At 52.1% G+C, this 20,066-nt stretch overlaps 1 protein-coding gene across 1 annotated transcript in view; it reads left to right on the top strand.

The window, feature by feature from the left end:
- The window catches only part of LOC121274021 (rho GTPase-activating protein 32-like), a 67,072-nt gene extending 47,547 nt beyond the window's left edge, over window positions 1-19,525 (top strand). The window contains exons 6-14 of the mRNA XM_041181152.1: window positions 910-987; window positions 2,088-2,169; window positions 3,263-3,319; window positions 4,097-4,246; window positions 7,864-7,966; window positions 12,519-12,663; window positions 14,752-14,942; window positions 18,025-18,170; window positions 19,065-19,525. Coding sequence (XP_041037086.1) covers window positions 910-987; window positions 2,088-2,169; window positions 3,263-3,319; window positions 4,097-4,246; window positions 7,864-7,966; window positions 12,519-12,663; window positions 14,752-14,942; window positions 18,025-18,170; window positions 19,065-19,255 — 1,143 coding nt within the window. The 3' untranslated portion in view covers window positions 19,256-19,525. The remainder of the gene's footprint in view (window positions 1-909; window positions 988-2,087; window positions 2,170-3,262; window positions 3,320-4,096; window positions 4,247-7,863; window positions 7,967-12,518; window positions 12,664-14,751; window positions 14,943-18,024; window positions 18,171-19,064) is intronic.
- Window positions 19,526-20,066: the final 541 nt, after the last annotated feature.

The following is a 20,066-nucleotide window of genomic DNA, read 5'->3' as shown; positions in this document are numbered from 1 at the left end:
TGTGTGAGAGAGAGAATCTGTGTGTGTGTGTGAGAATCTGTGTATCTGTGTGTGTGTGTGTGTGTGTGAGAGAGAATCTGTGTGTGTGTGTGTGTGTGAGAATCTGTGTATCTGTGTGTGTGTGTGTGTGTGTGAGAGAGAATCTGTGTGTGTGTGTGTGTGTGAATCTGTGTATCTGTGTGTGTGTGTGTGTGTGTGAGAGAGAGAATCTGTGTGTGTGTGTGAGAATCTGTGTATCTGTGTGTGTGTGGGTGTGTGTGTGAGAGAGAATCTGTGTGTGTGTGTGAGAATCTGTGTATCTGTGTGTGTGTGGGTGTGTGTGTGAGAGAGAATCTGTGTGTGTGTGTGAGAATCTGTGTATCTGTGTGTGTGTGTGTGTGTGTGAGAGAGAGAATCTGTGTGTGTGTGTGAGAATCTGTGTATCTGTGTGTGTGTGGGTGTGTGTGTGAGAGAGAATCTGTGTGTGTGTGTGAGAATCTGTGTATCTGTGTGTGTGTGGGTGTGTGTGTGAGAGAGAGAATCTGTGTGTGTGTGTGTGTGTGAGTATCTGTGTATCTGTGTGTGTGTGTGAATCTGTGTATCTGTGTGTGTGTGGGTGTGTGTGTGAGAGAGAGAATCTGTGTGTGTGTGAGAATCTGTGTATTTGTGTGTGTGTGGGTGTGTGTGAGAGAGAGAATCTGTGTGTGTGTGTGAGAATCTGTGTATCTGTGTGTGTGTGGGTGTGTGTGTGAGAGAGAATCTGTGTGTGTGTGTGAGAATCTGTGTATCTGTGTGTGGGGTACAGATGGGGTCGTGCTCTTTCACAATCAATAGCTCCTGACTCAGCTCCGTTTCCAACCAATAAAATCCCCCAAATCCCGCTTCAGCCCAGGTGTGTAATACTCAGCCCCCCGTCCCTTATCGTTACAGGTGGGGGATATTGTCTCTGTCATTGATATGCCACCGAAGGAGGACACCACATGGTGGAGAGGCAAACATGGCTTCCAGGTAGGAATACTGCAGCTTTTTCATTCTGGGATCCTTAAGTGAATTCAATATTCCAGTTGGTTTATTCAAACATCGCCAAGGGAGATATGAGGGACAAGTGACCAAAAGATCAGTCCAAAGGGCAGATTTCTCAGGAATGTCTTACAGGAGGAGAGACAGACAGAGAAAGACAGAAGCAGAAAGGGGTTTAGGGAGGGAAATCCAGAGCTCAGGGCCCCCCGCCCCCAGGCAGCTGAAGGCACGGCCGCCAATGGTGGAGCGATGGGAATCGGGGGAGAGTCAAGAGGCCGGAATTGGAGGAGCGCAGAGATCTCGGAGGGTTGTAGGGGCTGGAGGAGGTTAGAGATAGGGAGGGTTGTAGGGGCTGGAGGAGGTTAAAGATATAGGTAGGGGAGTAGGGGCTGGAGGAGGTTACAGAGATAGGGAGGGTTGTAGGGGCTGGAGGAGGTTACAGAGATAGGGAGGGTTGTAGGGGCTGGAGGAGGTTACAGAGATAGGGAGGGTTGTAGGGGCTGGAGGAGGTTACAGAGATAGGGAGGGTTGTAGGGGCTGGAGGAGGTTACAGAGATAGGGAGGTTTGTAGGGGCTGGAGGAGGTTACAGAGATAGGGAGGGTTGTAGGGGCTGGAGGAGGTTACAGAGATAGGGAGGGTTGTAGGGGCTGGAGGAGGTTACAGAGATAGGGAGGGTTGTAGGGGCTGGAGGAGGTTACAGAGATAGGGAGGGTTGTAGGGGCTGGAGGAGGTTACAGAGATAGGGAGGGTTGTAGGGGCTGGAGGAGGTTACAGAGATAGGGAGGGTTGTAAGGGCTGGAGGAAGCTACAGACAGGTTAAAATATGCTGTACCTGCCCTGGGAGTGTTTGATGGGGACAGTGTAGAGGGTGCTTTACTCTGTATCTAACCCCGTGCTGTACCTGTCCTGGGAGTGTTTGATGGGGACGGTGTAGAGGGAGCTTTACTCTGTATCTAACCCCGTGCTGTACCTGTCCTGGGAGTGTTTAACGGTGTAGAGGGAGTTTTACTCTGTGTCTGGGGCATTAGTTATGGATTTTAAGTGTCTGTCACAGGTTTACCTGACAATGTCTCTGCTCTGTATCCAGGTTGGGTTTTTTCCCAGTGAGTGTGTACAGTTGATCAGTGAAAGACTCTCTCCATCAAACTGCTCGTCTGCAGCGAAAACAGGTCAGAAGAAAATTCAAACAAAGTCAGTTAGGGTTCCTGCTCCTGATCACTGTCCAGTGATCCCTGGGTTAGAGAGAGAGAGAGAGGGGAAATCAGCCAGGGTCCCTGCTCCTGATCACTGTCCAGTGATCCCTGGGTTAGTGAGAGAGAGAGAGAGGAAATCAGCCAGCGTTCCTGCTCCTGATCACTGTCCAGTGATCCCTGGGTTAGAGAGAGAGAGAGAGGGGAAATCAGCCAGGGTTCCTGCTCCTGATCACTGTCCAGTGATCCCTGGGTTAGAGAGTGAGAGAGAGAGGGGAAATCAGCCAGGGTTCCTGCTCTTGATCACTGTCCAGTGATCCCTGGGTTAGAGAGAGAGAGAGAGGGGAAATCAGCCAGGGTTCCTGCTCCTGATCACTGTCCAGTGATCCCTGGGTTAGAGAGAGAGAGAGAGGGGAAATCAGCCAGGGTTCCTGCTCCTGATCACTGTCCAGTGATCCCTGGGTTAGTGAGAGAGAGTGGGGAAATCAGCCAGGGTTCCTGCTCCTGATCACTGTCCAGTGATCCCTGGGTTAGAGAGAGAGGGGAAATCAGCCAGGGTTCCTGCTCCTGATCACTGTCCAGTGATCCCTGGGTTAGAGAGAGAGAGGAAATCAGCCAGGGTTCCTGCTCCTGATCACTGTCCAGTGATCCCTGGGTTAGAGAGAGAGAGAGGGGAAATCAGCCAGGGTTCCTGCTCCTGATCACTGTCCAGTGATCCCTGGGTTAGAGAGAGAGGGGAAATCAGCCAGGGTTCCTGCTCCTGATCACTGTCCAGTGATCCCTGGGTTAGAGAGAGAGAGAGAGGAAATCAGCCAGGGTTCCTGCTCCTGATCACTGTCCAGTGATCGCTGTAGATTGTCTGGGTCGCAACCAGACGGGGTTAGTGGGGGACCCCGGCTGATGGAGACACTCTCAGTACGCTCAGTTGTACGCCGCCATCCTGGTCGGTTCCCAGGATTCAAAGTGGTTTTGGCAGTCGGAACATTGGTAGAAGCGGGGAGAAGATTTCTCAGATTACTGAGGCTTTGGGATTGCTCAGTTTGTATTTGATTCGCCTGTTCACTCTTGTCAGATTGCGAGGGAGCGGTTGTGAAGTCCGGAGCTGTAAATCCACCATCTCCCACATCAGGTAATGGTCAATCCATGGTGTCGCTAGGGGATGCTATCAGCCTGCTTCAGTTCACTGGACAATCATTGGCGTGGCTGAGTGGGTAGAACACGCCCCCATCTCTCTCTACTCCTGAGTCCAAAAGACTTGATTTTGAGCCCCCACTTCAGACTGAAAGTCCTCAGTGTCAGCACTGAGGGAGTGCTGCACTGTCAGAGGGTCAGTACTGAGGGAGTGCTGCACTGTCGGAGGGTCAGTACTGAGGGAGTGCTGCACTGTCGGCGAGTCAGTACTGAGGGAGTGCTGCACTGTCGGAGGGTCAGTACTGAGGGAGTGCTGCACTGTCGGAGGGTCAGTACTGAGGGAGTGCTGCACTGTCAGAGGTTCAGTACTGAGGGAGTGCCGCACTGTCAGAGGTTCAGTACTGAGGGAGTGCTGCACTGTCAGAGGGTCACTACTGAGGGAGTTCTGCACTGTCGGATGGTCAGTACTGAGGGAGTGCTGCACTGTCGGAGGGTCAGTACTGAGGGAGTGCCGCACTGTCGGAGGGTCAGTACTGAGGGAGTGCTGCACTGTCGGATGGTCAGTACTGAGGGAGTGCTGCACTGTCAGAGGGTCAGTACTGAGGGAGTGCCGCACTGTCGGCGATGCCTCTTTGTGTGAGATATGAAACCCAAGTCTCCGTTTGCCCTCTCAGAGGTGTGAATGCCTCACACTGAGACTGAATGAACGATTAGTTACTGGCAGGGCACAGTGTTATCTCCAGGATCCAATGACTGATCCATGTTCTGTCTGCAGTTTCTAAGAAACATGGAAAACTGATGGGATTACTCCTGAATTTCATGAAGTCACGGCCCACACGTCAGAAACTGAAGCAGCGAGGAATCCTGAAGGAGAGAGTGTTCGGCTGTGATCTCGGAGAACACTTACTGAACTCCGGCCTGGACGGTATAACTCCCAGCGATCGCAGGGAGGGAACGAGAAAGAGGAGGGAGCTGGGTGGGTGTGACCGACAGAGGTGGGAAAGAGAGATGGAGGGAGAGAGAGAGAGAGAGAGAGAGGGGGAGAGGGAGGAGCAGTAAAGGGGGGAGAGCGGAGGGAGGGAGGGAGAATGAGAGAGTAGGGAGGAGTGTCTAAGGAGGGACAGAGGGAGACGGGAGGGAGCATTGGAAAAGAGTGGGAGGGAGAGGGGGACGGAGGGAGAGAGAGAAGGAGGAGCAGAAAAGGATGAAGGTTGAGAGGAGGGAGGGAGAAAGGATGGAGGAGCAGTAAAGGAGGGAGAGAGAGGGGAAGGGGTGAGGAGGGAGGGAAAGAGATGGAGGGCAGGTTGTCATATGAGGAAGGATTGCATCTGTTGGAGTTTAGAAGAGTAAGAGGTGAGTTGATTTTTTAAAATTCATTCACAGGGGTGTGGGCTTCGTTGGCTGGGCCCAGCATTTATTGCCCATCCTTAATTGCCCCTTGAGAACGTGATGGGTGAGCTGCCTTCTTGAGCCGCTGCAGTCCCTGTGGTGTAGGTACACCCACAGTGCTGTTAGGGAGGGAGTTCCAGGATTTTGTCCGTGTGGTGTAGGTACACCCACAGTGCTGTTAGGGAGGGAGTTCCAGGATTTTGTCCCCGTGTGGTGTAGGTACACCCACAGCGCTGTTAGGGAGGGAATTCCAGGATTTTGTCCCCGTGTGGTGTAGGTACACCCACAGCGCTGTTAGGGAGGGAGTTCCAGGATTTTGTCCCCTGTGGTGTAGGTACACCCACGCCACTGTTAGGGAGGGAGTTCCAGGATTTTGTCCATGTGGTGTAGGTACACCCACAGTGCTGTTAGGGAGGGAGTTCCAGGATTTTGTCCGTGTGGTGTAGGTACACCCACAGTGCTGTTACGGAGGGAGTTCCAGGATTTTGTCCATGTGGTGTAGGTACACCCACAGTGCTGTTAGGGAGGGAATTCCAGGATTTTGTCCCCTGTGGTGTAGGTACACCCACAGTGCTGTTACGGAGGGAGTTCCAGGATTTTGTCCCCTGTGGTGTAGGTACACCCACAGCGCTGTTAGGGAGGGAGTTCCAGGATTTTGTCCATGTGGTGTAGGTACACCCACGGCGCTGTTAGGGAGGGAGTTCCAGGATTTTGTCCCTGTGGTGTAGGTACACCCACGCCACTGTTAGGGATGGAGTTCCAGGATTTTGTCCATGTGGTGTAGGTACACCCACAGCGCTGTTAGGGAGGGAGTTCCAGGATTTTGTCCATGTGGTGTAGGTACACCCACAGCGCTGTTAGGGAGGGAGTTCCAGGATTTTGTCCATGTGGTGTAGGTACACCCACAGTGCTGTTAGGGAGGGAGTTCCAGGATTTTGTCCGTGTGGTGTAGGTACACCCACAGCGCTGTTAGGGAGGGAGTTCCAGGATTTTGTCCCTGTGGTGTAGGTACACACACAGCGCTGTTAGGGAGGGAGTTCCAGGATTTTGTCCGTGTGGTGTAGGTACACCCACAGCGCTGTTAGGGAGGAGTTCCAGGATTTTGTCCATGTGGTGTAGGTACACCCACCGTGCTGTTAGGGAGGGAGTTCCAGGATTTTGTCCGTGTGGTGTAGGTACACCCGCAGCGCTGTTAGGGAGGGAGTTCCAGGATTTTGTCCCTGTGGTGTAGGTACATCCACAGCGCTGTTAGGGAGGGAGTTCCAGGATTTTGTCCGTGTGGTGTAGGTACACCCACAGTGCTGTTAGGGAGGGAGTTCCAGGATTTTGTCCCTGTGGTGTAGGTACACCCACAGTGCTGTTAGGGAGGGAGTTCCAGGATTTTGTCCCTGTGGTGTAGGTACACCCACAGCGCTGTTAGGGAGGGAGTTCCAGGATTTTGTCCCTGTGGTGTAGGTACACCCACAGCGCTGTTAGGGAGGGAGTTCCAGGATTTTGTCCATGTGGTGTAGGTACACCCACAGTGCTGTTAGGGAGTTCCAGGATTTTGCCCGTGTGGTGTAGGTACACCCACAGTGCTGTTAGGGAGTTCCAGGATTTTGCCCGTGTGGTGTAGGTACACCCACAGTGCTGTTAGGGAGGGAGTTCCAGGATTTTGTCCCCTGTGGTGTAGGTACACCCACAGCACTGTTAGGGAGGGAGTTCCAGGATTTTGACCCAGCGACAGTGAAGGAACGGCCGATATATTTCCAAGTCAGGATGGTGAGTGACTCAGAGGGGAACTTCCAGGTGGTGGTGTCCCCCATGTGTCTGCTGCCCTTGTCCTTCTAGATGGTAGAGGTCGTGGGTTTGGAAGGTGCTGTCGAAGGAGCCTTGGTGAGTTGCTGCAGTGCATCTTGTAGATGGTACACACACTGCTGCCAGTGAAATCTTTAAGGGATGTGGTGGTGTAGTGATATTGTCACTGCACTAGTGTTCCAGAGACCTAGGATAATGGTCTGGCACAGCCGATGGTGGAATTTGAATCCAATAAAATTCTGGAATTAAAATTCTGATGGTGACCATGAAACCATTGTCGATTGTTGTAAAAGCCCATCTGGGTCACTGATACCCTTTTGAGAAGGAAATCTGCCCATCCTAACCTGGTCTGGTCTACATGTGAGTCCAGACCCACAGCAATGTGGCTGACTCTTAAATGCCCCTCTGAACGAGGGCAATTAAGGATGGGCAACAAATACTGGCCTAGGCAGTGACGCCCACATCCCACTAACGAATATTAAAAGAAATCCTGAGGGGTCTTATTTAAGGAAGGATGTAAATGCGTTGGAAGCCGTTCAGAGAGGGTTTACCAGACCAGTTCCTGGAATGGGTGGGTTGTCTTATGCGGAAAGGTTGGTCAGACTGGGCTTGTATGCACTGGAGTTTAGAAGAGTAAGAGGCAACTTGATTGAAACGTAAGATCTTACGGGACCTTGACAGGGTGGGTGTGCAGAGGATGTTTCCTCTTGTGGAAGAATCTAGAACTAGAGGTCAAACAGAGATGAGGAGAAATATTTTCTCTCAGAGGGTAGTGAGTCTGTGGAACTCTCTTCCTCAAAAGGTGGTGGAAGCAGAGTCTTTGAATGTTTTTAAGGCCGAGGTGGGTAGATTCTTGATAAGTAATGGGGTGAAAGGTTATTGATGGTGTGTGGGAAGTTTCAGTCGGGTCAGCCATGATCTTATTGATTGACGGAGCAGGGTGGAGGGGCTGAGTGGCCTCTTCCTGCTCCCAATTCAGGTCTCCGTATGATTGAGGGAAGGGAGGAGGGAGCAGGCATGGAGGGACAGAGAGAGGGAGGGAGAGATAGAGAGTGAGAGAGAGAGGAGGGATCAGTCTGGTGGGAAGGAGAGCAAGTAGGGAGGGGTGGATGGAGGGAGGAAGAGCAGGAGGTGGAGGGAAAGATAGCGACATGAAGTGAGACAGGGCAAGAGAGGGTGAGGAAGTGAAGATTGGGATAGACAGGGAGGAGGAGGCTGTAATGATCGAGAGCAGGTGAATGAGGATTAGAAGGATAGACCTAAGCCCCACACTGAGCTGGAAGTGTGCGGGCCCCTGTGGTGAGTTTATGATCAGTCCCCGTGACCCTTGCTAACTCCACTATTCCCATTCTGCAGTTCCTCAGGTGTTGATAAGCTGCTCTGAATTTATCGAGCAACATGGGATTGTGGATGGGATTTACCGGCTCTCTGGAATCTCCTCCAACATTCAAAAACTACGGTAAACAAGTTTACCCCCTGTACGTCTCTCACAGCAAATACCCCACACCTCATCTCTACACCTCCCTCTCCATCTTTCCATCTCAGAATTCGTTTTTCACTATCTCTCCATCTCAGAATCCTCACTCACTATCTCTCCATCACAGAATTCCTCACTCACTATCTCTCCATCACAGAATTCCTCCCTCACTATCTCCATCGCAGAATTCCTCACTCACTATCTCCATCGCAGAGTTCCTCACTCACTATCTCTCCATCGCAGAATTCCTCTCTCACTATCTCTCCATCACAGAATTCCTCTCTCACTATCTCTCCATCACAGAATTCCTCTCTCACTATCTCTCCATCACAGAATTCCTCTCTCACTATCTCTCCATCGCAGAATTCCTCACTCACTATCTCTCCATCGCAGAATTCCTCATTCACTATCTCTCCATCACAGAATTCCTCACTCACTATCTCTCAATCACAGAATTCCTCACTCACTATCTCTCAATCACAGAATTCCTCTCTCACTATCTCTCCATCACAGAATTCCTCACTCACTATCTCTCCATCACAGAATTCCTCTCTCACTATCTCTCCATCACAGAATTCCTCACTCACTATCTCTCCATCACAGAATTTCTCAATCACTATCTCTCCATCACAGAATTCCTCTCTCACTATCTCTCCATCACAGAATTCCTCACTCACTATCTCCATCGCAGAATTCCTCACTCACTATCTCCATCGCAGAGTTCCTCACTCACTATCTCTCCATCGCAGAATTCCTATCTCACTATCTCTCCATCACAGAATTCCTCTCTCACTATCTCTCCATCGCAGAATTCCTCTCTCCCTATCTCTCCATCACAGAATTCCTCTCTCACTATCTCTCCATCGCAGAATTCCTCACTCACTATCTCTCCATCACAGAATTCCTCACTCACTATCTCTCCATCACAGAATTCCTCACTCACTATCTCTCCATCACAGAATTCCTCACTCACTCTCTCTCCATCACAGAATTCCTCTCTCACTATCTCTCCATCACAGAATTCCTCACTGACTCTCTCTCCATCACAGAATTCCTCACTCACTATCTCTCCATCACAGAATTCCTCTTTCACTATCTCTCCATCACAGAATTCCTCTCTCACTATCTCTCCATCACAGAATTCCTCACTCACTATCTCTCCATCGCAGAATTCCTCACTCACTCTCTCTCCATCACAGAATTACTCTTTCACTATCTCTCCATCACAGAATTCCTCTCTCACTATCTCTCCATCACAGAATTCCTCACTCACTATCTCTCCATCGCAGAATTCCTCACTCACTATCACTCCCTCGCAGAATTCCTCTCTCACTATCTCTCCATCGCAGAATTCCTCTCTCATTATCTCTCCATCACAGAATTCCTCACTCACTATCTCCATCGCAGAGTTCCTCACTCATTATCTCTCCATCACAGAATTCCTCACTCACTCTCCGTCTCTCCATCACAGAATTCCTCTCTCACTATCTCTCCATCACAGAATTTGTCTCTCACTATCGCTCCATCACAGAATTCCTCTCTCTATCTCTCCATCACAGAATTCCTCACTCACTCTCTCTCCGTCTCTCCATCACAGAATTCCTCTCTCACTATCTCTCCATCACAGAATTCCTCACTCACTATCTCTCCATCACAGAATTCCTCTCTCACTATCTCTCCATCACAAAATTCCTCACTCACTATCTCTCCATCACAGAATTCCTCTCTCACTATCTCTCCATCACAGAATTCCTCTCTCACTATCTCTCTATCGCAGAATTCCTCATTCACTATCTTCATCGCAGAATTCCTCACTCACTATCTCTCCATCACAGAATTCCTCACTCACTATCTCTCCATCACAGAATTCCTCATTCACTATCTCTCCATCACAGAATTCCTCACTCACTCTCTCTCCATCACATAATTCCTCACTCACTATCTCTCCATCACAGAATTCCTCACTTACTATCTCTCCATCATAGAATTCCTCACTCACTCTCTCTCCATCACAGAATTCATCTCTCACTATCTCTCCATCACAGAATTCCTCACTCACTCTCTCTGTCTCTCCATCACAGAATTCCTCACTCACTATCTCTCCATAACAGAATTCCTCACTATCTCCATCACAGAATTCCTCTCTCACTATCTCTCCATCACAGAATTCCTCTCTCACTATCTCTCCATCACAGAATTCCTCTCTCACTATCTCTCCATCACAGAATTCCTCACTCACTATCTCTCCATCGCAGAATTCCTCACTCACTATCTCTCCATTGCAGAATTCCTCACTCACTATCTCTCCATCATAGAATTCCTCTCTCATTATCTCTCCATCGCAGAATTCCTCTCACTATCTCTTCATCACAGAATTCCTCTCTCACTATCTCTCCATCGCCGAATTCCTCTCTCACTATCTCTCCATCACAGAATTCCTCTCTCACTATCTCTCCATCACAGAATTCCTCACTCACTATCTCTCCATCGCAGGATTCCTCACTCACTATCTCTCCATCACAGAATTCCTCCTCACTCACTCTCAATCACAGAATTCCTCTCTCATTATCTTTCCATCACAGTATTCCTCTCTCTGATTATCAGTAACTCTCTCTGATTATCAGTAACTCTCTGATTATCAGTAACTCTCTTTCTCTCTGATTATCAGTAACTCTCTCTCTGTGATTATCAGTAACTCTCTCTGATTATCAGTAACTCTCTGATTATCAGTAACTCTCTTTCTCTCTGATTATCAGTAACTCTCTGATTATCAGTAACTCTCTCTCTCTCTCTCTGATTATCAGTAACTCTCTCTGATTATCAGTAACTCTCTCTCTCTGATTATCAGTAACTCTCTCTCCGATTATCAGTAACTCTCTCTCTCTCTGATTATCAGTAACTCTCTCTGATTATCAGTAACTCTCTCTCTCTGATTATCAGTAACTCTCTCTCCGATTATCAGTAACTCTCTCTCTCTCTGATTATCAGTAACTCTCTCTCCCTCTGATTATCAGTAACTCTCTCTCTCTCTCTGATTATCAGTAACTCTCTCTCTCTCTGATTATCAGTAACTCTCTCTCTGATTATCAGTAACTCCCTCTCTGATTATCAGTAACTCTCTCTCTTTCTGATTATCAGTAACTCTCTCTGATTATCAGTAACTCTCTGTCTCTCTGATTATCAGTAACTCTCTCTGATTATCAGTAACTCTCTTTCTCTCTGATTATCAGTAACTCTCTCTGATTATCAGTAACTCTCTCTCTCATTATCAGTAACTCTCTCTCTCTCTGATTATCAGTAACTCTCTCTCTCTGATTATCAGTAACTCTCTCTCTTTCTGATTATCAGTAACTCTCTCTGATTATCAGTAACTCTCTTTCTCTCTGATTATCAGTAACTCTCTCTCTCTGATTATCAGTAACTCTCTCTCTCCCTGATTATCAGTAACTCTCTCTCTCCCTGATTATCAGTAACTCTCTTTAATTATCAGTAACTCTCTCTCTGATCATCAGTAACTCTCTCTGATTATCAGGAACTCTCTCTCTGATTATCAGTAACTCTCTCTCTCTCTGATTATCAGGAACTCTCTCTGATTATCAGTAACTCTCTCTCTCTCTCTGATTATTAGTAACCCTCTCTCTCTCTGATTATCAGTAACTCTCTCTCTCTCTCCCTGACTATCAGTAACTCTCTCTCTCTGATTATCAGTAACTCTCTTTCTGATTATCAGTAATTCTCTCTTTCTCTGATTATCAGTAACTCTCTCTGATTATCAGTATTTCTCTATCTGATTATCAGTAACTCTCTCTCTCTCTATGATTATCAGTATCTCTCTCTCTGATTATCAGTAACTCTCTCTCCCTGATTATCAGTAACTCTCTTTAATTATCAGTAACTCTCTCTCTCCCAGATTATCAGTAACTCTCTTTAATTATCAGTAACTCTCTCTCTCCCTGACTATCAGTAACTCTCTTTAATTATCAGTAACTCTCTCTCTCCCTGATTATCAGTAACTCTCTTTAATTATCAGTAACTCTCTCTCTGATTATCAGTAACTCTGATTATCAGTAACTCTCTCTCTGATTATCAGTAACTCTCTCTCTCTGATTATCAGTAACTCTCTCTCTCTGATTATCAGTAACTCTCTCTCTCCCTAATTATCAGTAACTCTCTTTAATTATCAGTAACTCTCTCTCTGATTATTAGTAACTCTGATTATCAGTAACTCTCTCTCTGATTATCAGTAACTCTCTCTCTCTGATTATCAGTAACTCTCTTTAATTATCAGTAACTCTCTCTCTCCCTGATTATCAGTAACTCTCTTTAATTATCAGTAACTCTCTCTCTGATTATCAGTAACTCTCTCTGATTATCAGTAACTCTCTCTCTCTGATTATCAGTAACTCTCTCTGATTATCAGTAACTCTCTGATTATCAGTAACTCTCTCTGATTATCAGTAACTCTCTCTCTCTGATTATCAGTAACTCCCTCTCTCTGATCATCAGTAACTCTCTCTCTCTCTCCCTCTCTCAGCCACATGTTTGACTCTGATCAGATTCCAGATTTGGAGAAGGATGTCTACATGCAGGATATCCACTGTGTCAGCTCTCTCTGCAAACTCTACTTCCGTGAGCTGCCAAATCCCCTGCTCACCTACCAGCTCTACAATCACTTTGCGGTAAGGCCAATGCAACTGTGGGGTGGTTCTGGACAGGGACCGCAGTGTGATGGATGGGGGTCTAAGCAGGTTTCGCAGTGTGATGTGGGGGAGGGGTGTTCTAGGGGGTGGGGTGTCTGTGTGGATTGGGAGGGGGTGTCTGGGCGGATTGGGGGGTGTATGAGTGGAGTGTCTGGAATGTCTGGGTGGATTAGGGGGCTGATTGGGGGGAGTGTCTGGGTGGATTGTGGGGGGGAGTGTCTGGGAGGAGTGTCTGGGTGGATTGGTGGAGTGTCTGGGGGGATTGGGGGGAGTGTCTGGGGGGATTGGGGGGAGTGTCTGGGGGGATTGGGGGGCGGTCAGGGGTGTTTGGATTGAGTATCTGGGGGATTGGGGGGAGTGTCTGGGGGGAGTGTCTGGGTGGATTGGGGGGAGTGTCTGGGTGGATTGGGGGGAGTGTCTGGGGGGATTGAGGGGAGTGTCTGGGGGGATTGGGGCGAGTGTCTGGGGGGATTGGGGCGAGTGTCTGGAGGGATTGGGGGGAGTGTCTGGGGGGATTGGGGGGAGTGTCTGGGGGGATTGGGGGGAGTGTCTGGGGGGATTGGGGGGAGTGTCTGGGTGGATTGGGGGGAGTGTCTGGGTGAATTGGGGGAGTGTCTGGGGGGAGTCTGGGGGGATTGGGAGGGGGAGTCTGGGTGGATTGGGGGAGCGTCTGGGTGGATTGGGGGGAGCATCTGGGGGGATTGGGGGGAGCGTCTGGGTGGATTTGGGGGAGTGTCTGGGGGGATTGAGGGGAGTGTCTGGGGGGATTGGGGGGAGTGTCTGGGGGATTGAGGGGAGTGTCTGGGGGGATTGGGGAGAGTGTCTGGGGGGATTGGGGGGAGTGTCTGGGGGGATTGGGGGGTGGTCAGGGGTGTTTGGATTGAGTGTCTGGGGGGAGTGTCTGGGGGGTTTGGGGGGAGTGTCTGGGGGGATTGAGGGGAGTGTCTGGGTGGATTTGGGGGAGTGTCTGGGGGAATTGAGGGGAGTGTCTGGGGGGATTGAGGGGAGTGTCTGGGGGGATTGGGGGGCGGTCAGGGGTGTTTGGATTGAGTGTCTGGGGGGATTGGGGGGAGTGTCTGGGGGGATTGGGGGGAGTGTCTGGGGGGATTGAGGGGCGGTCAGGGGTGTTTGGATTGAGTGTCTGGGGGGATTGGTGGGGAGTGTCTGGGTGAATTGGGGGAGTGTCTGGGGGGAGTCTGGGTGGATTGGGAGGGGGAGTCTGGGTGGATTGGGAGGGGGAGTCTGGGTGGATTGGGGGGAGCGTCTGGGTGGATTGGGGGGAGCGTCTGGGGTGATTGGGGGGAGCGTCTGGGGGGATTGGGGGGAGCGTCTGGGGGGACTGGGGGGAGCGTCTGGGGGGACTAGGGGGAGTGTCTGGGGGGATTGGGGGGAGCCTCTGGGGGGATTGGGGGGAGCCTCTGGGTGGATTGGGGGGAGCGTCTGGGTGGATTGGGGGGAGTGTCTGGGTGGATTGGGGTGAGCGTCTGAGTGGATTGGGGGCAGAGTCTGGGTGGATTGGGAGGGTTCTGGGTGGATTGGGGGGAGTGTCTGGGTGGATTGGGAGGGTTCTGGGTGGATTGGGAGGGTTCTGGGTGGATTGGGAGGGTTCTGGGTGGATTGGGAGGGTTCTGGGTGGATTGGGAGGGTTCTGGGTGGATTGGGGGGAGTGTCTGGGTGGATTGAGGGAGCGTCTGGGTGGATTGGGGGGAGCGTCTGGGTGGATTGGGGGTGAGCGTCTGGGTGGATTGGGGGGAGTGTCTGGGTGGATTGGGGAGGTTCTGGGTGGATTGGGGGGAGTGTCTGGGTGGATTGGGGGAGTGTCTGGGTGGATTGGGGGAGCGTCTGGGTGGATTGGGGGGAGCGTCTGGGTGGATTGGGGTGAGCGTCTGAGTGGATTGGGGGGAGAGTCTGGGTGGATTGGGAGGGTTCTGGGTGGATTGGGGGGAGTGTCTGGGTGGATTGGGAGGGTTCTGGGTGGATTGGGGGGAGTGTCTGGGTGGATTGGGAGGGTTCTGGGTGGATTGGGGTTTCCACATGGCCTTCACCCCGCACCTTGCTGTTCTCCAGGACGCTGTGTGTCTCCAGACAATAGACGAGAGGCTGCTGAAGGTCCACGACGTTATTCAGCAGCTGCCTCCTCCTAACTACAGGACTCTGCACTTCCTCATGAGACATCTCGCCAAGTTAGCTCAGCGAAGCTCCTCCACAAACATGCATGTTAAAAACCTTGCCATTGTCTGGGCACCGAACCTCCTCCGGTGAGAACTTCCCTCCACCCCCGTCTCACCCCCTCCACCCGTCTCACCCTCTCCACCCCCTCCAACCCCCGTCTCACCCTCTCCACCCCCTGTCTCACCCCCTCCACCCCCGTCTCACCCCCTCCACCCCCGTCTCACCCCCTCCACCCCCGTCTCACCCCCTCCACCCCAGTCTCACCCCCTCCACCCCCCGTCTCACCCCCTCCACCCCCCGTCTCACCCCCTCCACCCCCCGTCTCACCCCCTCCACCCCCGTCTCACCCCCCGTCTCATCCCCTCCACCCCTGTCTCACCCCCATCTCACCCCCTCCACCCCCCGTCTCACCCCCTCCACCCCCGTCTCACCCCCGTCTCACCCCCTCCACCCCTGTCTCACCCCCGTCTCACCCCCTCCACCCCCCGTCTCACCCTCTCCTCCCCCCGTCTCACCCTCTCCACCCCCCGTCTCACCCCCTCCACCCCTCTCACCCTCTCCACCCCCCGTCTCACCCTCTCCATCCCCCGTCTCACCCCCTCCACCCCCCGTCTCACCCCTCTCCACCCCCGTCTCACCCCCCTCCACCCCCCCGTCTCACCCCCTCCACCCCCCGTCTCACCCCCTCCACCCCGTCTCACCCCCTCCACCCCCGTCTCACCCCCTCCACCCCCCGTCTCACCCCCTCCACCCCCGTCTCACCCCCTCCACCCCCGTCTCACCCCCTCCACCCCCCGTCTCACCCCCTCCACCACCCGTCTCACCCCCTCACCCCCGTCTCACCCCCTCCACCCCCCGTCTACCCCCTCAACCCCGTCTCACCCCCTCCACCCCCCGTCTCACCCCCTCCACCCCGTCTCACCCCCTCCACCCCGTCTCACCCCCTCCACCCCCGTCTCACCCTCTCCACCCCCGTCTCACCCCCTCCACCCCCCGTCTCACCCCCTCCACCCCCCGTCTCACCCCCTCCACCCCGTCTCACCCCCTCCACCCCCCGTCTCACCCCCTCCACCCCGTCTCACCCTCTCCACCCCCGTCTCACCCCCTCCACCCCGTCTCACCCCCTCCACCCCTCGTCTCACTGCCTCTTTCCCTCTCACACTCCCTCCATCCCTGTCTCACTCCCTCCCTCCGACACTGCCTCCATTCCTGTCTCACACCCTCCTCCCCTGTCTCACTCCATCCGTCCCTGTCTCACCCTGTCTATCTCACCCACGGTCCCTCCATCTCTGTCTCGCTCCGCCCATCCCTGTTTCACTCTGTCCATCCCTGTCTCACTCCCTCCATCCCACCCGCGTTCCCTCCATCCCTGAACCTAATCTTAGGGAATGAAGCCCGGCAAGTGGTAGAAGTGTCAGTGGGGGAGCATTTCGGGGATAGTGATCATAACTCTGTAAGGTTTAAGGTAGTTACAGAAAAGGACATGGATGGACTGAAAATAAAGGTCCTGAATTGGGGGAAGGCCGATTTCAATATGATAAGGCAGGATCAGGTCAAAATGGACCTGAGAGCAGCTACTGGTAGGGAAGTCTACATCAGAGCAGTGGGAGTCATTCAGAAAGGAAATAGTGAGAGGTCAGGACCAAAATGTTCCCATAAAGGTGAAGGGTAGGACCAACAAATCCAGGGAACCCTGGATGTCAAGGGATATAGAGGATTGGTTAAGGGATAAAAAGGAGGCTTATGGCAAATTCAGAGGGGTGAAAACAGCGGACGTTCTAGAGGAGCATACAAAGTGTGGCGGGGGGGGGGGGGTACTTATATTAGGAGAGTGAAGAGGGGGCATGAAAAACCACCAACAGGTAGGATAAAGGAAAATCCCGAGGCATTTTTATAAATATGTTAAAAGCAAGAGGATAACCAGGGAAAGAGTTAGGGCCCATTAGGGACTAAATCTGTAGGTGGAGCCAGAGGTTTAATTGCTGACTATGGAGAAGGACAATGTAGGTGTAGAAATCGGGGAGGGGGACTGTGATATACCTGAACAAATTGGCACTGAAAGGGAGGAGGTGTTAGCGATTTTAGCGGGCTTAAAAGTGGATAAATCTCCAGGCCCAGATGGGAAGTATCCCGGGCTGCTGTGTGAGGGAAGGGAGGAGATAGCAGGGGCTCTGACACTAATTTTCAAATCCTCCTTGGCCACCGGAGAGGTGCCAGAAGACCGGAGGACGGTGAATGTGGTACCATTATTCAAGAAGGGTGGTAGGGATAAACCAGGTAATTCCAGGCCAGTGAGTCTAACATCAGTGGTGGGGGAACTATTAGAAAAAAAGTTCTGAAGGACAGGATTAATCTCCACTTGGAGAGGCAGGGGTTAACCAGGGATAGTCAGCAAGGGCTTTGTCAGGGGGAGATCGTGTCTAACAATTGCGATTGAATTTTTCGAAGAGGTGACTAGGTGAGTAGATGCGGGTAGTGCAGTTGATGCAGTCTACATGGACTTCAGTAAGGCTTTTGACAAGGTCCCACATGGGAGATTGGCCAAGAGCCCATGGGATCCAAGGCAATTTGGCAAATCCAGGGCTGGAGCGTTTCAGCTATGAAGAGAGACTGGATAGGCTGGGGTGGTTTTCCTTAGAGCAGAGAAGGCTGGGTGGGGGTATTATTGAGGTATTATACAAAATTAAGAGGGGCATAGAGAGGGTAGATAGGAGGAAACTTTTCCCCTTGGCAGAGGTGTCAATAACCAGGAGGCATAGATTCAAGGTAAGGGGCAGGAGGTTTAGAGGGGATTTGAGGAGGGATTTTTTTCACCCAGAGGGTGGTTGGGATCTGGAACTCGCTGCCTGAGGGGGTGGTAGGGGCAGGAACTCTGACAACATTTAAGAAGTATTTAGATGAGATCTTGAAACACCACAGCATCCAGGGCTAGGGGCCAAGTGCTGGAAAACGTGATTAGAATGGATGGGTGCTTGCTGGCCGGCACAGACACGATGGGCCGAAGGGCCTGTTTGTGTGCTATATAACTTTAAGACTCTATGAACCTGCCTCACTCCCCCTCTCCCTGCCTCACGCCTCTGAGTACAGGTGGGTTGTGTTCCGTTGTGGGATGGAGGGAGGGGAATTGGAGAACTGCTTTGTCCTGACGCAGTGTGTTCATCTGCCCAGCTCCAAGGAGATTGAGTCCGTGGGATTCACTGGGACAGAGGCCTTTCAGGAGGTGAGAATTCAGTCCATCGCGGTGGAGTTCCTTCTCCGGCATGTGGACATTCTCTTCAATGACAACTTCAGCTCGGCAGGAAAGGACATTACAGGTAAGAGCGAACTGGACACCGGGAAGCTCACTGGGCAGACAGGCACAAAGATAACAGCCAAGCAGGGGACTGAATGGTACGTGTCCCACACACACACTGACTCTCACTGGGGTACGGGTCCCACACACACTGACTCTCACTGGGGTACGGGTCCCACACACACACTGTCTCTCACTGGGGTACGGGTCCCACACACACTGACTCTCACTGGGGTACGGGTCCCACACACACTGACTCTCACTGGGGTACGGGTCCCACACACACTGACTCTTACTGGGGTACAGGTCCCACACACACTGACTCTCACTGGGGTACGGGTCCCACACACACTGACTCTCACTGGGGTACGGGTCCCACACACACTGACTCTCACTGGGGTACGGGTCCCACACACACTGACTCTCACTGGGGTACGGGTCCCACACACACACTGTCTCTCACTGGGGTACGGGTCCCACACACACTGACTCTCACTGGGGTACGAGTCCCACACACACTGTCTCTCACTGGGGTACATGTCCCACAGACACTGACTCTCACTGGGGTACGAGTCCCACACACACTGACTCTCACTGGGGTACAGGTCCCACACACACTGACTCTCACTGGGGTACGGGTCCCACACACACTGACTCTCACTGGGGTACGGGTCCCACACACACTGACTCTCACTGGGGTACGGGTCCCACACACACTGACTCTCACTGGGGTACGGGTCCCTCACACACTGACTCTCACTGGGGTACGGGGTTAATTGAGTTCGCGAGATTGGGCATGGAGGGTTCAGGGGTGAGAGGTCACCCGGTGACCTGTGACAGCCACGGCCTTCGACCCCAGGCTCCCGGCCCCATCCCTGTTGAACCGGTGGGTAAGAAGTTATTTTGGACCTTACAGCGTCAGAGTCTGGCTCCTCACAGCCTTCTCGCAAACTGTCCTGCCAACCTTCGGAGAAGCACAGGCTGCTGACGCTGGAAGAGGCAATCAGCAGAGCACAGCAGATTCAGGACCCCAGAGCGGACGAGGGTGAAGTGGCCGAGGGGAATGTGGAGGAGGAGCAGCAGCTGGAGATGACAGCGGGCGATTGACCGATCAAAACACAGACACTGAGAAATGGACTTGTGAACATGGGGAGAGTTTCCTGTCCTGAAAAGGGAATATGTACAGGGGGGGTATTTGATTCTTCACACCCCTCTTGCTTGGAACACAGCACATTTGAGCTCTGCGCTCTGCAGAGGGGGAACTCAGGGTCTTCCTGAGGAGCTAACTCTTGCAGGATTACTCGCATGCTCTGTACGTACCGGCGAGTCTTCTTCATACACACACTCCAGAATAAATGGCTTTTTTATTTGTTTAAACCCAGACTGATGAGCAATCACTGCGCCATGAAAATCACAATCCCAGCTCCTCCAGTGTCACCGTGTGACAGACATGTCACCCCTCAATCTACAGGACTCTGGGATCATTTACACCGTCTTAGTTTACACACCTTGAGGCACATAGGGGCTTCATTTACACATTTCACACTAAACAGGGCACCTCCGACAGTGCGGCACTCCCTCAGTACTGACCCTGTGACAGTGCAGCACTCCCTCAGTACTCACCCTCCGACAGTGCGGCACTCCCTAACTACTGACCCTCCGACAGTGCAGCACTCCCTCATTACTGACCCTCCGACAGTGCAGCACTCCCTAACTACTGACGCTCCGACAGTGCAGCACTCCCTCATTACTGACCCTCCGACAGTGCAGCACTCCCTCAGTACTGACCCTCCGACAGTGCAGCACTCCCTAACTACTGACCCTCCGACAATGCAGCACTCCCTCAGTACTGGCGCTCTGACAGTGCAGCACTCCCTCAGTACTAACCCTCCGACAGTGCGGCACTCCCTCAGTTCTG

This window comes from Carcharodon carcharias (assembly GCF_017639515.1).
Source record: "Carcharodon carcharias isolate sCarCar2 chromosome 29 unlocalized genomic scaffold, sCarCar2.pri SUPER_29_unloc_2, whole genome shotgun sequence".
NCBI classification, from domain to species: Eukaryota; Metazoa; Chordata; class Chondrichthyes; order Lamniformes; family Lamnidae; genus Carcharodon; species Carcharodon carcharias.
Note: the sequence above shows the minus strand (reverse complement) of the source record. Positions and strands in the feature narration are given on the sequence as shown.